General features: G+C 65.1%; 1 protein-coding gene across 1 annotated transcript in view; it reads left to right on the forward strand.

The window, feature by feature from the left end:
• LOC140691674 (small ribosomal subunit protein uS3m-like) overlaps positions 1–19,508 on the forward strand; it is a 49,238-nt gene extending 29,730 nt beyond the window's left edge. Inside the window, 2 exon segments of the mRNA XM_072955530.1 lie at positions 17,403–17,514; positions 19,074–19,508. Coding sequence (XP_072811631.1) covers positions 17,403–17,514; positions 19,074–19,357 — 396 coding nt within the window. The 3' untranslated portion in view covers positions 19,358–19,508.
• The last annotated feature ends 1,584 nt before the right edge of the window (positions 19,509–21,092 follow it).

The following is a 21,092-nucleotide window of genomic DNA, read 5'->3' on the forward strand; positions in this document are numbered from 1 at the left end:
GGGCCAGTGGTCGCGGAGGCCTGGTTTGGGCCAGTGGTCGCGGGGGCCTGGTCTGGGGAGCGGTTTGGGCCAGTGGTCACGAGGGCCTACCATGGGGCACGGTTTGGGCCAGTGGTCGTGGGGGCCTGGCCTGGGGCGCCCTTTGGGTCAGTTACTACGGGATCCTGGCTTTGGGCGCGGTTTGGCCAGTGGTCGCGGTGGCATGGCCTGGGGCGCGGTTTAGGCTAGTGGTCGCGGGGGCCTGGTGTGTGGAGCGCTTTGGGTCAGTGGTCGCGGGGGCCTGGTCTGGGGAGTGGTTTGGGCCAGTGGTCGCGGTGGCCTGGTTTGGGGAGCGGATTGGGCCAGTGGTCACGGGGGCCTGGCCTGGGGCGCGGTTTGGGACAGTGGTCGCGGGACCTAGTCTGGGGAGCGGTTTGGGACAGTGCTCGCGGGGCCTAGTCTGGGGAGCGGTTTGGGTCAGTGGTCGCGGGGACCTGGCCTGGGGAGCGGTTTGGGCCAGTGGTCGCGGGGGCCTGGCCTGGGGAGCGGTTTGGGCCAGTGGTCGCGGTGCCTAGTCTGGGGAGCGGTTTGGGCCAGTGGTCGCGGGACCTAATCTGGGGAGCGGTTTGGGCCAGTGGTCGCGGGACCTAATCTGGGGAGCGGTTTGGGCCAGTGGTCACGGGGGCCTTGTTTGTGCCAGTGGTCATGGGGGCCTGGTCTGGGGAGAGGTTTGGGCCAGTGGTCACGGGGGCCTGGTATGGGGAGCGGTTTGGGCCTGTGGTCACGGGGGCCTGGTTTGGGCCAGTGGTCACGGGGGCCTGGTCTGGGGAGCGGTTTGGGCCAGTGGTCGCGGGGGCCTGGCCTGGGAAGCGGTTTGGGCCAGTGGTTGCGGGGGCCTGGCCTGGGGAGCGGTTTGGGCCAGTGGTCCCGGGGGCCTGGTCTGGGGAGCGGTTTGAGCCAGTGGTCACGGGGGCCTAGTGTGGGAACGTTTTGGGCCAGTGGTCACGGTGGCCTGTCCTGGGGCGCGGTTTGGGCCAGTGGTCGCGAGGGCCTGGTCTGGGGAGCGGTTTGGGCCAGTGGTCGTGGGGGCCTGGCCTGGGGCGCCGTTTGGGTCAGTGACTAGGGGATCCTGGCTCGGGCGCGGTTTGGGCCAGTGGTCGCGGGGGGCTGGCCTGGGGAGCGGTTTGGTCCAGTGGTCCCGGGGGCATGGTCTGGGTAGCGGTTTTGGCCAGTGGTCGCGGGGGCTTGATTTGGGGCGCGATTTGGGCCAGTGGTCGCGGGGGCCTGTCCTGGGGACCGTTTTGAGTCAGTGGTCGCGTGGCCTAGTCTGGGGAGGGGTTTGTGCCAGTGGTCGCGGTGGCCTGGTCTGGGGAGCGGTTTGGGCCAGTGGTCACGGGGGCCTGGTTTGGGCCAGTGGTCACGGGGGCCTGGTCTGGGAGCGGTTTGGGTGAGTGTTCGCGGGGGCCTGGCCTGGGAAGCGGTTTGGGCCAGTGGTCGCGGGGGCCTGATCTGGGGAGCGGTTTGGGCCAGTGGTCGCGGGGGCCTGGTCTGGGGAACGGTTTGGACCAGTGGTCGCCGGGGCCTGGTCTGAGAAGCGGTTTGGGCCAGTGGTCGTTGGGGACTGGTTTGGGCCAGTGGTCACGGGGACCTGGTCTGGGAAGCAGTTAGGGTTACTGGTCGCAGAGGCCGGGTTTGTGGAGCGGTTTGTGCCAGTGATCGCGGGGGCCTGGCCTGGGGCTTTGTTTGGGCCAGTGGTCGCGGGGGTATGTCCTGGGGAGCGGTTTGGGCCAGTGGTCGCGGGGGCTTGGCCTGGGGCGCGGTTTGGGCTAGTTGTCGCGGGGGCCTGGCCTGGGGCGCGGTTTGGGCTAGTGGTCGCATGGGCCTTGTTTGTGGAGCTTTTTGGTCCAGCGGTCGCGGGGGCCTGGTCTGGGGAGCGGTTTGGGCCATTGGTCTCGGGGGCTGGGTTTGGGCCAGTGGTCGCAGGGGCATGGCCTGGGTAGCGGTTTGGGCCAGTGGCCGCGGGGGCCTGGTCGGGGGAGCAGTTTGGGGCAGTGGTCTCGGTGGCCTGTCCTGGGACGCGGTTTGGGCCAGTGGTTGCCGGGGCCTGGTTTGGGCCAGTGGTCGTGCGGTCCTGTCCTGGGGCGCCGTTTGGGTCAGTGACTACGGGATCCTGGCTTCGGGGGCGGTTTGGGCCAGTGGTCGCGGCGGGCTGGTTTGGGCCAGTGGTCACGGGGGCCTGGTGTGGGGAGCGATTTGGGCCAGTGGTCGTGGGGATCTGGTTTGGGCAAGTGGTCGCGGGGGCCTGGTTTTGGCCAGTCGTCACGGGGGCCTGGTCAGGGGAGCAGTTTGGGCTAGTGGTCGAAGGGGCCGGGTTTGTGGAGCGGTTTGGGTCAGTGGTCGCGGGGGCTTGGCCTGGGGCGTTGTTTGGGCCAGTGGTCGCGGGGGCCTGGCCTGGGGAGCGGTTTGGGCCAGTGGTCACGGGGGCCTGCTTTGGGGAGTGGTTTGGGCCAGTTGTCGCGGTGGCCTGGTTTGGGGAGCTGTTTGAGCCAGTGGTCGCGGGGGCCTAGCCTGGGACGCGGTTTAGGCCAGTGGTCGCGGGGGCCTGGCCTGGTGAGCGGTTTGGGCCAGTGGTCACGGGGGCCTGGTCTGGGCCAGTGGTCACGGGGGCCTGGTCTGGGGAGAGGTTTGGGCCAGTGGTCGCGGGGGCCTGGCCTGGGGAGCAGTTTGGACCAGTGGTCGTGGGGGCCTGGCCTGGGGCGCCGTTTGGGTCAGTGACTACGGGATCCTGGCTCGGGCGCGGTTTGGGCCAGTGGTCGCGGGGGCCTAGCCTGGGACGCGGTTTGGCCAGTGTACGCGGGGGCCCTGGCCTGGGTAGCGGTTTGGGCCAGTGGTCGTGGGGGCCTGGCCTGGGTAGCGGTTTGGGCCAGTGGTCGCGGTGGCCTGGTGTGGGGCGTGGTTTGGGCCAGTGGTCGCGGGGGCCTGGTCTGGGGAGCGGTTTGGGTCACTGGTCACGGGGGCCTGGTATGGGGAGCGGTTTGGGCCAGTGTTCGCGTTGGCTTGACCTGGGGCGTGGTTTGGGCCAGTGGTTGCGGGGGCCTGGCCTGGGGAGCGGTTTGGGTCAATGGTCACTGGGGCCTGGTTTGGGGAGTGGTTTGGGCCAGTTGTCGCGGTGACCTGGTTTGGGGAGCGGTTTGAGCCAGTGGTTGCGGGGGCCTAGCCTGGGACGAGGTTTGGGCCAGTGGTCGCGGGGGCTTGGCCTGGGGAGCGGTTTGGGCCAATGGTCACGGTGGCCTGGCCAGGGGAGCGGTTTGGGCCAGTGTTCGCGTTGGCCTGACCTGGGGCGTGGTTTGGGCAAGTGGTTGCGGGGGCCTGGCCTGGGGAGCGGTTTGGGTCAGTGGTCACGGGGGCCTGGTCTGGGCCAGTGGTCACGGGGGCCTGGTCTGGGGAGAGGTTTGGGCCAGTGGTCGCGGGGGCCTGGCCTGGGGAGCAGTTTGGACCAGTGGTCACGGGGGCCTGGCCTGGGGCTCGGTTTGGGCCAGTGGTCGTGGGGGCCTGGCCTGGGGCGCCGTTTGGGTCAGTGACTACGGGATCCTTCCTCGGGCACGGTTTGGGCCAGTGGTCGCGGGGGCCTAGCCTGGGACGCGGTTTGGCCAGTGTTCGCGGGGGCCTGGAATGGGGAGCGGTTTGGGCCAGTGGTCGTGGGGGCCTGGCCTGGGTAGCGGTTTGGGCCAGTGGTCGCGGTGGCCTGGTGTGGGGCGCGGTTTGGACAAGTGGTCGCGGGGGCCTGGTCTGGGGAGCGGTTTGGGCCACTGGTCACGAGGGCCTGGTATGGGGAGCGGTTTGGGCCAGTGTTCGCGTTGGCTTGACCTGGGGCGTGGTTTGGGCCAGTGGTTGCGGGGGCCTGGCCTGGATAGTGGTTTTGGTCAGTGGTCGCGGGGGCCTGGTCTGGGGAGCGGTTTGGGCCAGTGGTCGCGGGGGCCTGGCCTGGGAAGCGGTTTGGGCCAGTGGTTGCGGGGGCCTGGCCTGGGGAGCGGTTTGGGCCAGTGGTCCCGGGGGCCTGGTCTGGGGAGCGGTTTGAGCCAGTGGTCACGGGGGCCTAGTGTGGGAACGTTTTGGGCCAGTGGTCACGGTGGCCTGTCCTGGGGCGCGGTTTGGGCCAGTGGTCGCGAGGGCCTGGTCTGGGGAGCGGTTTGGGCCAGTGGTCGTGGGGGCCTGGCCTGGGGCGCCGTTTGGGTCAGTGACTAGGGGATCCTGGCTCGGGCGCGGTTTGGGCCAGTGGTCGCGGGGGGCTGGCCTGGGGAGCGGTTTGGTCCAGTGGTCCCGGGGGCATGGTCTGGGTAGCGGTTTTGGCCAGTGGTCGCGGGGGCTTGATTTGGGGCGCGATTTGGGCCAGTGGTCGCGGGGGCCTGTCCTGGGGACCGTTTTGAGTCAGTGGTCGCGTGGCCTAGTCTGGGGAGGGGTTTGTGCCAGTGGTCGCGGTGGCCTGGTCTGGGGAGCGGTTTGGGCCAGTGGTCACGGGGGCCTGGTTTGGGCCAGTGGTCACGGGGGCCTGGTCTGGGAGCGGTTTGGGTGAGTGTTCGCGGGGGCCTGGCCTGGGAAGCGGTTTGGGCCAGTGGTCGCGGGGGCCTGATCTGGGGAGCGGTTTGGGCCAGTGGTCGCGGGGGCCTGGTCTGGGGAACGGTTTGGACCAGTGGTCGCCGGGGCCTGGTCTGAGAAGCGGTTTGGGCCAGTGGTCGTTGGGGACTGGTTTGGGCCAGTGGTCACGGGGACCTGGTCTGGGAAGCAGTTAGGGTTACTGGTCGCAGAGGCCGGGTTTGTGGAGCGGTTTGTGCCAGTGATCGCGGGGGCCTGGCCTGGGGCTTTGTTTGGGCCAGTGGTCGCGGGGGTATGTCCTGGGGAGCGGTTTGGGCCAGTGGTCGCGGGGGCTTGGCCTGGGGCGCGGTTTGGGCTAGTTGTCGCGGGGGCCTGGCCTGGGGCGCGGTTTGGGCTAGTGGTCGCATGGGCCTTGTTTGTGGAGCTTTTTGGTCCAGCGGTCGCGGGGGCCTGGTCTGGGGAGCGGTTTGGGCCATTGGTCTCGGGGGCTGGGTTTGGGCCAGTGGTCGCAGGGGCATGGCCTGGGTAGCGGTTTGGGCCAGTGGCCGCGGGGGCCTGGTCGGGGGAGCAGTTTGGGGCAGTGGTCTCGGTGGCCTGTCCTGGGACGCGGTTTGGGCCAGTGGTTGCCGGGGCCTGGTTTGGGCCAGTGGTCGTGCGGTCCTGTCCTGGGGCGCCGTTTGGGTCAGTGACTACGGGATCCTGGCTTCGGGGGCGGTTTGGGCCAGTGGTCGCGGCGGGCTGGTTTGGGCCAGTGGTCACGGGGGCCTGGTGTGGGGAGCGATTTGGGCCAGTGGTCGTGGGGATCTGGTTTGGGCAAGTGGTCGCGGGGGCCTGGTTTTGGCCAGTCGTCACGGGGGCCTGGTCAGGGGAGCAGTTTGGGCTAGTGGTCGAAGGGGCCGGGTTTGTGGAGCGGTTTGGGTCAGTGGTCGCGGGGGCTTGGCCTGGGGCGTTGTTTGGGCCAGTGGTCGCGGGGGCCTGGCCTGGGGAGCGGTTTGGGCCAGTGGTCACGGGGGCCTGCTTTGGGGAGTGGTTTGGGCCAGTTGTCGCGGTGGCCTGGTTTGGGGAGCTGTTTGAGCCAGTGGTCGCGGGGGCCTAGCCTGGGACGCGGTTTAGGCCAGTGGTCGCGGGGGCCTGGCCTGGTGAGCGGTTTGGGCCAGTGGTCACGGGGGCCTGGTCTGGGCCAGTGGTCACGGGGGCCTGGTCTGGGGAGAGGTTTGGGCCAGTGGTCGCGGGGGCCTGGCCTGGGGAGCAGTTTGGACCAGTGGTCGTGGGGGCCTGGCCTGGGGCGCCGTTTGGGTCAGTGACTACGGGATCCTGGCTCGGGCGCGGTTTGGGCCAGTGGTCGCGGGGGCCTAGCCTGGGACGCGGTTTGGCCAGTGTACGCGGGGGCCCTGGCCTGGGTAGCGGTTTGGGCCAGTGGTCGTGGGGGCCTGGCCTGGGTAGCGGTTTGGGCCAGTGGTCGCGGTGGCCTGGTGTGGGGCGTGGTTTGGGCCAGTGGTCGCGGGGGCCTGGTCTGGGGAGCGGTTTGGGTCACTGGTCACGGGGGCCTGGTATGGGGAGCGGTTTGGGCCAGTGTTCGCGTTGGCTTGACCTGGGGCGTGGTTTGGGCCAGTGGTTGCGGGGGCCTGGCCTGGGGAGCGGTTTGGGTCAATGGTCACTGGGGCCTGGTTTGGGGAGTGGTTTGGGCCAGTTGTCGCGGTGACCTGGTTTGGGGAGCGGTTTGAGCCAGTGGTTGCGGGGGCCTAGCCTGGGACGAGGTTTGGGCCAGTGGTCGCGGGGGCTTGGCCTGGGGAGCGGTTTGGGCCAATGGTCACGGTGGCCTGGCCAGGGGAGCGGTTTGGGCCAGTGTTCGCGTTGGCCTGACCTGGGGCGTGGTTTGGGCAAGTGGTTGCGGGGGCCTGGCCTGGGGAGCGGTTTGGGTCAGTGGTCACGGGGGCCTGGTCTGGGCCAGTGGTCACGGGGGCCTGGTCTGGGGAGAGGTTTGGGCCAGTGGTCGCGGGGGCCTGGCCTGGGGAGCAGTTTGGACCAGTGGTCACGGGGGCCTGGCCTGGGGCTCGGTTTGGGCCAGTGGTCGTGGGGGCCTGGCCTGGGGCGCCGTTTGGGTCAGTGACTACGGGATCCTTCCTCGGGCACGGTTTGGGCCAGTGGTCGCGGGGGCCTAGCCTGGGACGCGGTTTGGCCAGTGTTCGCGGGGGCCTGGAATGGGGAGCGGTTTGGGCCAGTGGTCGTGGGGGCCTGGCCTGGGTAGCGGTTTGGGCCAGTGGTCGCGGTGGCCTGGTGTGGGGCGCGGTTTGGACCAGTGGTCGCGGGGGCCTGGTCTGGGGAGCGGTTTGGGCCACTGGTCACGAGGGCCTGGTATGGGGAGCGGTTTGGGCCAGTGTTCGCGTTGGCTTGACCTGGGGCGTGGTTTGGGCCAGTGGTTGCGGGGGCCTGGCCTGGATAGTGGTTTTGGTCAGTGGTCGCGGGGGCCTGGTCTGGGGAGCGGTTTGGGCCAGTGGTCGCGGGTGCCTGGTCTGGGGAGCTGTTTGGGCCAGTGTTCCCGGGGGCTTGGCCTGGGGCGCGGTTTGGGATAGTGGTCGCAGGGGCCTTGTTTGTGAAGCGTTTTGGGCCAGTGGTCGCGGGGGCCTGGCCTGCGGCGCCGTTTGGGTCCGTGGCTACGGGATCCTGGCTTCGGGCGCGGTTTGGGCCAGTGATCGTGGGGGCCTGGTTTGAGCCAGTGGTCACGGGGGCCTGGTGTGGGGAGCGGTTTGGGCTAGTGGTCGCAGGGGCCGGGTTTGTGGAGCAGTTTGGGCCAGTGGTCGCGGGGGCCTGGTCTGATGGGTGGTTTGGGCCAGTGGTCCCGGGGGCCTGGTCTGGGTAGCAGTTTGGGCCAGTGGTCGCGGGGGCCTGGTTTGGGGAGCGGTTTGGGCCAGTGGTCACGGGGGCCTGGTTTTGGGCAGTGGTCAAGAGGGCCTGGTCTGGGGAGCCGTTTTGGCCATTGGTCGCGGGGGCCTGGTCTGGGGAGCGGTTTGGGCCATTGGTCACAGGGGCCTGGCATGGGGAGCGGTTTGGGCCAGTGGTCGCGGGGGCCTCGCCTGGGGAGCGGTTTGGGCCAGTGGTCGCGGGGGCGTGGTGTGGGGAGCGATTTGGGTCAGTGGTTGCTGGGGCCTGGTCTGGGGAGCAATTTGGGCCAGTGGACTCGGAGGCCTGGTCTGGGGAGCGATTTGGGCCAGTGTTCGCGGGGGCTTGTCCTGGGGCGCGGTTTGGGCTAGTGTTCGCAGGGGCCTTGTTTGTGGAGCGTTTTGGGCCATTGGTCGCAGGGGCCTAGCCTGGGGCGCCGTTTGGGTCCGTGGCTACGTGATCCTGGCTTCGGCCGGGTTTGGGCCAGTGATCGTGGGGGCCTGGTTTGAGCAAGTGGTCACGGGGGCCTGGTGTGGGGAGCGGTTTGGGCTAGTGGTCGCAGGGGCCGGGTTTGTGGAGCGGTTTGGGCCAGTGTTCGCGGGGGCATGGCCTGGGTAGAGGTTTGGGCCCGTGGTCACTGTGGCCTGGTCTGGGGCGTGGTTTGGGCCAGTGGTCGCGGGGGCCTGGTCTGGGGCACCGTTTGGGTCCGTGGCTACGGGATCCTGGCTTCGGGCGCGGTTTGGACCATGATCTTGGGGGCCTGGATTAGGCCAGTGGACGTGGGGTCCTGGTCTGGGCTAGTGGTCGCGGGGGCCTGGTCTGGGGAGCGGTGTGGGCCAGTGGTCGCGAGGGCCTGGTCTGGGGAGCGGTTTGGGCCACTGGTCACGGGGGCCTGGTATGGGGAGCGGTTTGGACCAGTGGTCGCCGGGGCCTGGTCTGAGAAGCGGTTTGGGCCAGTGGTCGTTGGGGACTGGTTTGGACCAGTGGTCACGGGGACCTGGTCTGGGAAGCAGTTTGGGCTACTGGTTGCAGGGGCCGGGTTTGTGGAACGGTTTGTGCCAGTGGTCGCTGGGCCCTGCCCTGGGGCGTTGTTTGGGCCAGTGGTCGCGGGGGCCTAACCTGGGGAGCGGTTTGGGCCAGTGGTCGCGGGGGCCTGGTCGGGGGAGCGGTTTCGGCCAGTGGTTGCCGGGGCCTGGTTTGGGCCAGTGGTCGTGCGGTCCTGTCCTGGGGCGCCGTTTGGGTCAGTGACTACGGGATACTGGCTTCGGGCGCGGTTTGGGCCAGTGGTCGCGGGGGGCTGGTTTGGGCCAGTGGTCACGGGGGCCTGGTGTGGGGAGCGATTTGGGCCAGTGGTCGTGGGGGCCTGGTTTGGACTAGTGGTCGTGGGGGCCTGGTCTGGGGAGCGGTTTGGGTACGTGGTCGCTGGGGCCTGGCCTTGGCGTTGTTTGGGCCAGTGGTCGCGGGGGCCTGGCCTGGGGAGCGGATTCGGCTAGTGGTCGCGTGGGCTTGGCCTGGGGCGCGGTTTGGGCCAGTGGTCGCGGGGGCCTGGCCTGGGGCACGGTTTGGGCTAGTGGTCGCATGGGCCTTGTTTGTGGAGCTGTTTGGGCCAGCGGTCGCGGGGGCCTGGCCTGGGGAGCGGTTTGTGCTAGTAGTCGCGCAGGCCTGGCCTGGGTAGCGGTTTGGGCCAGTGGTCCCGGGGGCCTGGTCTGGGGAGCGGTTTGGGTCAGTGGTTCCGGGGGCCTGTTTTGTGGAGCGGTTTGGGCCAGTGGTCGCGGGGGCCTGGCCTCGGGCGCGGTTTGGGTCAGTGGTCTCGGGGGCCTGGCCTGGGGAGCTGTTTGGGCCAGTTGTCGCGGGGGCCTAGCCTGGGACGCGATTTGGGCCAGTGGTCACGGGGGCCTGGTCTGGGGAGTGGTTTGGGCCAGTTTTCGCGGTGGCCTGGTTTGGGGAGCTGTATGGGCTTGTGGTCGCGGGGGCCTGGCCTGGGGCGCAGTTTGGGCTAGTAGTCGCGGGGGCCTGGCCTGGGGAAATGTTTGGGCCAGTGTTCCCGGGGGCCTGGTCTGGGGAGCGGTTTGGGCCAGTGGTCGCGGGGGCCTGGTCTGGGGAGCAGTTTGGGCAAGTGGTCGCGGTGACCTAGTTTGGGGAGCGGTTTGGGTCAGTGGTCGCGGGGGCCTCGTTTGGGGAGCGGTTTGCGCCAGTGGTCACGGGGGCCTGGTTTTGGCCAGTGGTCAAGAGGGCCTGGTCTGGGGAGCCGTTTGGGCCATTGGTCGCGGGGGCCTGGTCTGGGGAGCGGTTGGGCCATTGGTCGCGGGGGCCTGGCCTGGGGAGCGGTTTGGGCCAGTGGTCGCGGGGGTCTCGCCTGGGGAGCGGTTTGGGCCAGTGGTCGCGGGGGCGTGGTCTGGGGAGCGATTTGGGTCAGTGGTTGCTGGGGCCTGGTCTGGGGAGCGATTTGGGCCAGTGGTCTCGGGGGCCTGTTCTGGGGAGCGATTTGTGCCAGTGGTCGCGTGGGCCTGGTCTGGGGAGCGGTTTGGGCCTGTTTTCCGGGGGCTTGGCCTGGGGCGCGTTTTGGGCTAGTGGTCGCAGGGGCCTTGTTTGTGGAGCGTTTTGGGACAGTGGTCGCGGGGGCCTAGCCTGGGGCGCCGTTTGGGTCTGTGGCTACATGATCCTGGCTTCGGGCGCGGTTTGGGCCAGTGATCGTGGGGGCCTGGTTTGAGCCAGTGGTCACGGGGGCCTGGTTTGGGGAGCTTTTTGGGCTAGTGGTCGCAGGGGCCGGGGTTGTGGAGCGGTTTGGGCCAGTGGTCGCGGGGGCCTGGCCTGGGTATCGGTTTGGGCCAGTGGTCACTGTGGCCTGGACTGGGGCGCGGTTTGGGCCAGTGGTCGTGGGGGCCTGGTCTGGGGAGCGGTTTGGGTCACTGGTCACAGGGGCCTGGTATGGGGAGCGGTTTGGGCCAGTGTTCGCGTTGGCCTGACCTGGGGCGTGGTTTGGGCCAGTGGTTCCGGGGGCCTGGCCTGGGGAGTGGTTTTGGTCAGTGGTCGTGGGTGCCTGGTCTGGGGAGCGGTTTGGGCCAGTGGTCGCGAGGGCCTGGTCTGGGGATCGGTTTGGGCCAGTGTTCCCGGGGGCTTGGCCTGGGGCGCGGTTTGGGCTAGTGGTCGCAGGGGCCTTGTTTGTGGAGCGTTTTGGGCCAGTGGTCGCGGGGGCCTGGCCTGGGGCGCCGTTTGGGTCCGTGGCTACGAGATCCTGGCTTCGGGCGCGGTTTGGGCCAGTGATCTTGGGGGCCTGGATTAGGCCAGTGGACGTGGGGGCCTGGTCTGGGCTAGTGGTCGCGGGGGCCTGGTCTGGGGAGCGGTTTGGGCCAGTGGTTGCGGGGGCCTGGTCTGGGGAGTAGTTTGGGCCTGTTGTCGCGGTGGCCTGGTTTGGGGAACGATTTGGGCCAGTGGTCGCGGGGGCCTAACCTTGGACGCGGTTTGGGCCAGTGGTCGCGGGGGCCTGGCCTGGGGAACGGTTTGGGCCAGTGGTCGCGGTGGCCTGGTCTGGGGAGCGTTTTGGGCCAGTGGTCGCGGGGGCCTGGTCTGGGGAGCGATTTGGGCCACTGGTCACGGGGGCTTGGTATGGGGAGCGATTTGGGCCAGTGGTCGTTGGGGACTGGTTTGGGCCAGTGGTCACGGGGACCTGGTCTGGGAAGCAGTTTGGGCTACTTGTTGCAGGGGCCGAGTTTGTGGAGCGGTTTGTGCCAGTGGTCGCTGGGCCCTGCCCTGGGGCGTTGTTTGGGCCAGTGGTCGCGTGGGCCTAACCTGGGGAGCGGTTTGGGCCAGTGTCGTGGGGGCTTGGCCTGGGGAGCGGTTTGGGCCAGTGGTCGCGGGGGCCTGTCCTGCGGCGCGGTTTGGGCTAGTGGTCGCATGGGCCTTGTTTGTGGAGCTGTTTGGGCCAGCGGTCGCGGGGGCCTGGTCTGGGGAGCGGTTTGGGCCATTTGTCGCGGGGGCCTGGTTTGGGCCAGTGGTCGCAGGGGCATGGTCTGTGGAGCGGTTTTGGCCAGTGGCCGCGGGGGCCTGGTCGGGGGAGCGGTTTGGGCCAGTGGTCTCGTTGACCTGTCCTGGGGCGCGGTTTGGGCCAGTGGTTGCCGGGGCCTGGTTTGGGCCAGTGGTCGTGCGGTCCTGTCCTGTGGCGCCGTTTGGGTCAGTGACTATAGGATCCTGGCTTCGGGCGCGGTTTGGGCCAGTGGTCGCGGGGGGCTGTTTTGGGCCAGTGGTCACGGGGGCCTGGTGTGGGGAGCGGTTTGGGCCAGTGGTCGTGGGGGCCTGGTTTGGGCTAGTGGTCGTGGGGACCTGGTCTGGGGAGCGGTTTGGTCCAGTGGTCGCGGGGGCCTGGTTTGGGCCAATGGTCACGGGGTCCTGGTCAGGGGAGCAGTGTGGGCTAGTGGTCGAAGGGGCCGGGTTTGTGGAGCGGTTTGGGTCAGTGGTCGCTGGGCCCTGCCCTGGGGCGTTGTTTGGGCCAGTGGTCGCGGGGGCCTAACCTGGGGAGCGGTTTGGGCCAGTGGTCGCGGGGGCCTGGTCGGGGGAGCGGTTTCGGCCAGTGGTTGCCGGGGCCTGGTTTGGGCCAGTGGTCGTGCGGTCCTGTCCTGGGGCGCCGTTTGGGTCAGTGACTACGGGATACTGGCTTCGGGCGCGGTTTGGGCCAGTGGTCGCGGGGGGCTGGTTTGGGCCAGTGGTCACGGGGGCCTGGTGTGGGGAGCGATTTGGGCCAGTGGTCGTGGGGGCCTGGTTTGGACTAGTGGTCGTGGGGGCCTGGTCTGGGGAGCGGTTTGGGTACGTGGTCGCTGGGGCCTGGCCTTGGCGTTGTTTGGGCCAGTGGTCGCGGGGGCCTGGCCTGGGGAGCGGATTCGGCTAGTGGTCGCGTGGGCTTGGCCTGGGGCGCGGTTTGGGCCAGTGGTCGCGGGGGCCTGGCCTGGGGCACGGTTTGGGCTAGTGGTCGCATGGGCCTTGTTTGTGGAGCTGTTTGGGCCAGCGGTCGCGGGGGCCTGGCCTGGGGAGCGGTTTGTGCTAGTAGTCGCGCAGGCCTGGCCTGGGTAGCGGTTTGGGCCAGTGGTCCCGGGGGCCTGGTCTGGGGAGCGGTTTGGGTCAGTGGTTCCGGGGGCCTGTTTTGTGGAGCGGTTTGGGCCAGTGGTCGCGGGGGCCTGGCCTCGGGCGCGGTTTGGGTCAGTGGTCTCGGGGGCCTGGCCTGGGGAGCTGTTTGGGCCAGTTGTCGCGGGGGCCTAGCCTGGGACGCGATTTGGGCCAGTGGTCACGGGGTCCTGGTCTGGGGAGTGGTTTGGGCCAGTTTTCGCGGTGGCCTGGTTTGGGGAGCTGTATGGGCTTGTGGTCGCGGGGGCCTGGCCTGGGGCGCAGTTTGGGCTAGTAGTCGCGGGGGCCTGGCCTGGGGAAATGTTTGGGCCAGTGTTCCCGGGGGCCTGGTCTGGGGAGCGGTTTGGGCCAGTGGTCGCGGGGGCCTGGTCTGGGGAGCAGTTTGGGCAAGTGGTCGCGGTGACCTAGTTTGGGGAGCGGTTTGGGTCAGTGGTCGCGGGGGCCTCGTTTGGGGAGCGGTTTGCGCCAGTGGTCACGGGGGCCTGGTTTTGGCCAGTGGTCAAGAGGGCCTGGTCTGGGGAGCCGTTTGGGCCATTGGTCGCGGGGGCCTGGTCTGGGGAGCGGTTGGGCCATTGGTCGCGGGGGCCTGGCCTGGGGAGCGGTTTGGGCCAGTGGTCGCGGGGGTCTCGCCTGGGGAGCGGTTTGGGCCAGTGGTCGCGGGGGCGTGGTCTGGGGAGCGATTTGGGTCAGTGGTTGCTGGGGCCTGGTCTGGGGAGCGATTTGGGCCAGTGGTCTCGGGGGCCTGTTCTGGGGAGCGATTTGTGCCAGTGGTCGCGTGGGCCTGGTCTGGGGAGCGGTTTGGGCCTGTTTTCCGGGGGCTTGGCCTGGGGCGCGTTTTGGGCTAGTGGTCGCAGGGGCCTTGTTTGTGGAGCGTTTTGGGACAGTGGTCGCGGGGGCCTAGCCTGGGGCGCCGTTTGGGTCTGTGGCTACATGATCCTGGCTTCGGGCGCGGTTTGGGCCAGTGATCGTGGGGGCCTGGTTTGAGCCAGTGGTCACGGGGGCCTGGTTTGGGGAGCTTTTTGGGCTAGTGGTCGCAGGGGCCGGGGTTGTGGAGCGGTTTGGGCCAGTGGTCGCGGGGGCCTGGCCTGGGTATCGGTTTGGGCCAGTGGTCACTGTGGCCTGGACTGGGGCGCGGTTTGGGCCAGTGGTCGTGGGGGCCTGGTCTGGGGAGCGGTTTGGGTCACTGGTCACAGGGGCCTGGTATGGGGAGCGGTTTGGGCCAGTGTTCGCGTTGGCCTGACCTGGGGCGTGGTTTGGGCCAGTGGTTCCGGGGGCCTGGCCTGGGGAGTGGTTTTGGTCAGTGGTCGTGGGTGCCTGGTCTGGGGAGCGGTTTGGGCCAGTGGTCGCGAGGGCCTGGTCTGGGGATCGGTTTGGGCCAGTGTTCCCGGGGGCTTGGCCTGGGGCGCGGTTTGGGCTAGTGGTCGCAGGGGCCTTGTTTGTGGAGCGTTTTGGGCCAGTGGTCGCGGGGGCCTGGCCTGGGGCGCCGTTTGGGTCCGTGGCTACGAGATCCTGGCTTCGGGCGCGGTTTGGGCCAGTGATCTTGGGGGCCTGGATTAGGCCAGTGGACGTGGGGGCCTGGTCTGGGCTAGTGGTCGCGGGGGCCTGGTCTGGGGAGCGGTTTGGGCCAGTGGTTGCGGGGGCCTGGTCTGGGGAGTAGTTTGGGCCTGTTGTCGCGGTGGCCTGGTTTGGGGAACGATTTGGGCCAGTGGTCGCGGGGGCCTAACCTTGGACGCGGTTTGGGCCAGTGGTCGCGGGGGCCTGGCCTGGGGAACGGTTTGGGCCAGTGGTCGCGGTGGCCTGGTCTGGGGAGCGTTTTGGGCCAGTGGTCGCGGGGGCCTGGTCTGGGGAGCGATTTGGGCCACTGGTCACGGGGGCTTGGTATGGGGAGCGATTTGGGCCAGTGGTCGTTGGGGACTGGTTTGGGCCAGTGGTCACGGGGACCTGGTCTGGGAAGCAGTTTGGGCTACTTGTTGCAGGGGCCGAGTTTGTGGAGCGGTTTGTGCCAGTGGTCGCTGGGCCCTGCCCTGGGGCGTTGTTTGGGCCAGTGGTCGCAGGGGCATGGTCTGTGGAGCGGTTTTGGCCAGTGGCCGCGGGGGCCTGGTCGGGGGAGCGGTTTGGGCCAGTGGTCTCGTTGACCTGTCCTGGGGCGCGGTTTGGGCCAGTGGTTGCCGGGGCCTGGTTTGGGCCAGTGGTCGTGCGGTCCTGTCCTGTGGCGCCGTTTGGGTCAGTGACTATAGGATCCTGGCTTCGGGCGCGGTTTGGGCCAGTGGTCGCGGGGGGCTGTTTTGGGCCAGTGGTCACGGGGGCCTGGTGTGGGGAGCGGTTTGGGCCAGTGGTCGTGGGGGCCTGGTTTGGGCTAGTGGTCGTGGGGACCTGGTCTGGGGAGCGGTTTGGTCCAGTGGTCGCGGGGGCCTGGTTTGGGCCAATGGTCACGGGGTCCTGGTCAGGGGAGCAGTGTGGGCTAGTGGTCGAAGGGGCCGGGTTTGTGGAGCGGTTTGGGTCAGTGGTCGCTGGGGCCTGGCCTGGGGCGTTGTTTGGGCCAGTGGTCGCGGGGGCCTGGCCTGGGGAGCGGATTGGGCTAGTGGTCGCGTGGGCTTGGCCTGGGGTGCGGTTTGGGCCAGTGGTCGCGGGGGCCTGGCCTGGGGCACGGTTTGGGCTAGTGGTCGCATGGGCCTTGTTTGTGGAGCTGTTTGGGCCAGCGGTTGCGGGGGCATGGCCTGGGGAGCGGTTTGTGCTTGTAGTCGCGCAGGCCTGGCCTGGGTAGCGGTTTGGGCCAGTGGTCCCGGGGGACTGGCCTGGGGAGCTGTTTGGACCAGTTGTCGCGGGGGCCTAGCCTGGGACGCGATTTGGGCCAGTGGTCGCGGGGGCCTGGTCTGGGGAGTGGTTTGGGCCAGTTTTCGCGGTGGCCGGGTTTGGGGAGCTGTATGGGCTTGTGGTCGCGGGGGCCTGGCCTGGGGAGCGGTTTGGGCTAGTAGTCGCGGGGGCCTGGCCTGGGGAAATGTTTGGGCCAGTGTTCCCGGGGGCCTGGTCTGGGGAGCGGTTTGGGCCAGTGGTCGCGTGGGCCTGGCCTTGGGAGCGGTTTGGGCCAGTGGTCGCAGGGGCCTGATCAGGGGAGCGGATTGGGCCAGTGTTCACGTTGGCCTGACCTGGGGCGTGGTTTGGGCCAGTGGTTGCGGGGCCATGGCCTGGGGAGCGGTTTGGGTCAGTGGTCGCGGGGGCCTGGTCTGCGGAGCGGTTTGGGTCAGTGGTCACGTGGGCCTGGGCTGGGGAGTGGTTTGGGCCAGTTGTCGCGGTGGCCTGGTTTGGGGATCGGTTTGAGCCAGTGGTCGCGGGGGCCTAGCCTGGGACGCGGTTTGGGCCAGTGGTCGCGGGGGCCTGGCCTGGGGTGCGGTTTGGGCTAGTGGTCGCGGGGGCCTGGCCTGGGGAGCGGTTTGGGCCAGTGGTCACGGGGGCCTGGTCTTGGCCAGTGGTCACGGGGGCCTGGTCTGGGGAGAGGTTTCGGCCATTGGTCTCGGGGGCCTGGCCTGGGGAGCGGTTTGGACCAGTGGTCACGGGGGCCTGGCCTCGGGCGCGGTTTGGGCCAGTGGTCGTGGGGGCATGGCCTGGGGCGCCGTTTGGGTCAGTGACTACGGGATCCTGGCTCGGGCGCGGTTTGGGCCAGTGGTCGCGGGGGGCTGACCTGGGGAGTGGTTTGGGCCAGTGGTCCCGGGGGCCTGGTCTGGGTAGCGGTTTGGGCCAGTGGTCGCGGGGGCCTGGTTTGGGAAGCGGTTTGGGCCAGTGGTCGCAGTGGTCTGGCCTGGAGCGCGATTTGGGCCAGTGGTCGCGGGGGCCTGTCCTGGGGACCGTTTTGAGTCAGTGGTCGTGGGGGCCTGGTCTGGGTAGCGGTTTGGGTCATTGGTCGCGGGGGCCTGGTCTGGGGAGCGGTTTGTGCCAGTGGTCGCATGGGCCTGGCCTGGGGCGCGGTTTGGGCCAGTGGTCGCGGGGGCGTGGTCTGGGGAGCGATTTGGGTCAGTGGTAGCTGGGGCCTGGTCTGGGGAGCGGTTTGGGCCAGTGGTCGTGGGGGCCTAGTCTGGGGAGCGGTTTGGGCCAGTGGTCGCGGGGGCCTAGTCTGGGGAGCGGTTTGGGCCAGTGGTCGTGGGGGCCTGATCTGGGGAGCGGTTTGGGCCAGTGGTCGTGGGGGCCTGGTCTGGGGAGCGGTTTGGGCCAGTGGTCGCGGGGGATTGGCCTGGGGCGCGGTTTGGGCTAGTGGTCGCAGGGGCCTTGTTTGTGGAGTGTTTTGGGCCAGTGGTCGCGGGGGCCTGGCCGGGGGCGCTGTTTGAGTCCGTGGCTACGGGATCCTGGCTTCGGGCGCGGTTTGGGCCAGTGATTGTGGGGGCCTGGTTTGAGCCAGTGGTCACGGGTGCCTGGTGTGGGAAGCGGTTTGGGCTAGTGGTCGCAGGGGCCGGGTTTGTGGAGCGGTTTGGGCCAGTGGTCGCGGGGGCCTGGCCTGGGGAGCGGTTTGGGCCAGTGGTCGCGGGTGCCTGGCCTGGGGAGCGGTTTGGGCCAGTGGTCGCGGTGGCCTGGTCTGCGGCGCGGTTGTGGCAAGTGGTCGTGGGGGCCTGGACTGGGGAGCGGTTTGGGCCAGTGGTCTCGGGGGTCTGGTCTCGGGAGCGGTTTGGGTCAGTGGTCGCGGGGGCCTGGTCTGGGTAGCGGTTTGGGCTAGTGGTCACGGGGGCCTTGCCTGGGGCGCCGTTTGGGTCAGTGGCTATGGGTTCCTGGCTTTAGGCGTGGTTTGGTCCAGTGGTCGCTGTTTGGTTTAGTGGTTGCGGGAAGTCATGACTCTTCTTTTCTTCTAGAATCAGGCGGCGTGAGTTCGAGTGGGTAAGGGGGACAAGCCAGTGACCTACGAGGAGTCACACTCGCCTCACTACATCGCGCACCGCAAAGGCTGGCTGTTGCTGCAGACAAGTGAGGGGGCGATGCCTGTCTCAGTGGTAGAGGTGGAGGAGGACATGCAGGGGGTCGGTGATGCGACCCCAGGCCCCACCGCAGGAGTTCTTAATCGTGATTGTCGCAAAAACAGGAAATGAACCCGTGTCAGAAGTTTTATTTGACTCACTAATCAGTGGCAGAGACAGAAATCAGTTAGTGCCTTCAAAGGAGAAGTAAAAAGGCAGAGACGTGATACGGCTGGCAGTTATTTTTCATTCACGGTGCCTGAAGGCAATTATTTTGTATTGCTATTGGGTGTCTGTAATTTAAGGAGATGTAGACTAGCTCAGAGGCAGTGGAAAGAGTTATAACCCAGTAGAAATCGATGACCCGGAAAACTGAATATTGCAGTTTCCCCCCGAAGCACACGTTTCACTACAAGTTGCCCTCCATTATTCACAGATTCCATGTTTGTGAATTTGCACACTCTTGGTCTTTCACGTTCATTCTGAGACATGGGCGGAGCAGAACCCCTCATGCATCTTGCCATGCAAGCAAGGCTCTGCCTTTTAGCTTCAGCTTTCATGCTGTAAACAGATATCCATTTTGAAATGTATTAGTGCTGTGTTTTCAAGTTTTGTGCTTTTTTTTTTTTTTTTGGTGATTCCACTGCCTCAAAGTAGCATATAATACTGAAGTTCTGTCTAGTGTTCCTAAGCACAAGAAGGCTTCAATTTACCTTACAGGGAAAACATGATAAAAAAGCTTTCTTCAGGCATGAGTTAACAAAGGTGTTGGGAAAGAGTTCAGTGTTAACCAGCCACACGTAGATATCTTTAAACAGAAAAACAAAATAAAACCTTACATATTGATCTGTTGACAAAAATATTGTAACCAAAGGCTTGAGAAACCTAACCATGTATTTCCATCAGGAACAGTGATTCATTATTTGCTAATTCATTATTCACGGTGATTTTATGGAACATAACTAGTGAGTTTATAGAATATAACTACTATGGATTAATGAGAATCAATAGTATTTTGTTTCCTATGAGAGTCTCAACTTGAATGTTTGAGATACATGTATCTAGAGAACGTACTTAAAATACGGATTTCTTTTCCCCACCCATTTCAAGTTCTGGGTCTAAAGTCTGGGGGTGGGTGTAGAGACCCTTAACAGCTAAGGGTCCAGAATGAGAATCCAGTGGTTGAGGTCACGGCGCTGGCCAGTGAGAGAACTCACATCCTTAAACTCAGAAGTAGCTGGTGGCCTCATCTCTGGCCCGTGGGCTGGCGAGGGCTTCTATACGGTGGTGAAGAAGGAGCGGGAAGGGGGCTGGCAGAGGAATCACCTGAGTCTTGTGCCCTGGCGAATTTTTTTTTGTAAAACAAGGGTACTGATCATATGTACTTCACAGGATTTGTTTGGGGGTTATTGGCATAATGTACTTTGCCTTTAAAGTGTATTTCTTTTTATTCCCTTTATAGGACAAAAGAGAAGAGGCTGGGGTCGGGTGTGGAATCAAGTGCCCAGGGCCCTTGGATGTTACCGCTAGAGTTTTGACCAAAGTGCCGTGCTGCCCTTCTCTTTTCAGGTAACCTGGATGGGGAGGAGCATGCCGCAGAGCGGACAGTGGAAGATGTCTTCCTCCGCAAATTTATGCTGGGCACCTTCCCAGGCTGCCTGGCTGACCAGCTTGTCCTCAAGCGCCGGGCTAACCAGCTGGAGATCTGTGCCCTGGTCCTGAGACAGCTGCCCGCACACAAGTTCTACTTCCTCGTGGGCTACAGCGAGACCCTGCTGTCCCACTTCTACAAGTGTCCTGTGCATCTGCACCTGCAAACTGTGCCCTCCAAGGTTGTGTATAAGTACATCTAGGCCATCTGCCCCTTCTGCATCAAGCTCTAGCCTGCGAAGGACAGAAACCTGTGGGAAAGGGCTGAAGTAGAAATGGGGGAAGTAGGTCCCATCGGATTACTGAGGCTTTGTTTTCAAAGTTGCCCTCGAATAAATAGACTTTTTCCATGTTGTCCTGCCTTTCAGTCCATCTAGGGAACTAAAACAGGGTTTCCTTGAGGATGCTGTAGGCTTCCCAGGAAGGCGGCTAGTTACGTAAGGTTTAGGTAATATTTAACAGTTCATTGAGTATTTTGTGCCAATTGTGTCAGGAACTTTACCTGAAGTTCTTCGTTGCCTCTTAAAAATGGAAAGATTCAAGCAGTGTTAATTTTCTAAAAATCGAAACAATACCGACATGGTGGGGAAGGTTATAGCTCAGCGGTGAGAGTACATGCTTAGCATGAACGAGGTCCTGAGTTCAGTCCCCAGTACCTCCATTGAAATAACTAAATAAATAAACCGAGTTACCTCCCCCTCAAAAAACAAGTAAAAACAATATGGACATGTATGACATTAACCATGAAGCTTACTTGTAATGCTTCCCCAGGAAGGACTACTGTAAACTGTTGTAGTTTATTTCCAGGTGTACTTTTCTCCCCAGAAATCCTGTACTGCATGCTCATTATTTATTAAGCTTTTAACTGCCCCTACACTGTGCCAGACACTCAGCTGGGAGCCCATCAAGGAACAGAACCTTCCATTCCAGGATCCTTGCCTTCACAGCACTTGTATCCCAGTGGAAGGGGGCAGACGGATGGGCAGCATCGAAGACTCCAGGCAGGTGAGGGAGGTAGGTAGGCCGGTAAACGAGGGAAGAACGTTTCAGGGACGTGCTATCTGCGGGAGCTGCACGTGGTACTGGGAAATGGGGCGGGGTTTGCTGACCTTCGACTCCACCCAGATGCCGATGACCCTCCCCTTGACCACGACCCTGATACCCTTAACTTGGTCCTGGACGCTAATGCCCACTCTGATCCTAACCCTTGATTCTCCCTGATTCTACCCACAACTCGACTTTTACCCTCAACCTCACTTACCTGAGGGTGTCCACCAGGGCCTTAGACTAACTGACGGACTCACCCTGGCCCTGACAATGACCCTGTGCCCTTGACATGCAGAGAACCTCGCTTTGAAAACTTCATGCTAACACTGTCCCGACCCTTCCTGTGACCCCAACTCAACTCATCCTAACTGGTAACACTGATGCTTCCTTTGACCGTGATCCTCACCCAAACGTTCATCATAACCTTTTCCACGAACCAGAAAATCATTTAAATATGACCCTAATTCTGGCTCTCGCTCATCACTAAACCAGACTCTGAGGCTGACCTTGACCTTGAAACTCAGCCCTCACCCAGACACTCCCTCACACAGATCCATCCTTGCTCTTGACCCTGCTCTAAGACTCAACAATTGCAAAGTTGTCGTTCAGGCCCTGAGACTCACACTGGTACCCTTGTGACAAAATTCAAGCTGACTGGACTTTGACCCTCACCCTGACCCTCTCTGAGGGTCAGACCTTCACTCTGACCAAACCCTCACCCTCAATCTGATCCTGAACCTGCCTTTTCATCTGAACTTGACCCTCTGTTCCATGTTTTCATCCTAATACTGGCTAACCAGAAGTTCTGACCCTCACCATTACGCTGACTGTGACCTTGACAAACTCAGCTGGACTTGATTATGTCCCTGACCCTCAGAACCCAGATCCACC

This window comes from Vicugna pacos, chromosome 36, assembly GCF_048564905.1.
Source record: "Vicugna pacos chromosome 36, VicPac4, whole genome shotgun sequence".
Lineage (NCBI taxonomy): Eukaryota > Metazoa > Chordata > Mammalia > Artiodactyla > Camelidae > Vicugna > Vicugna pacos.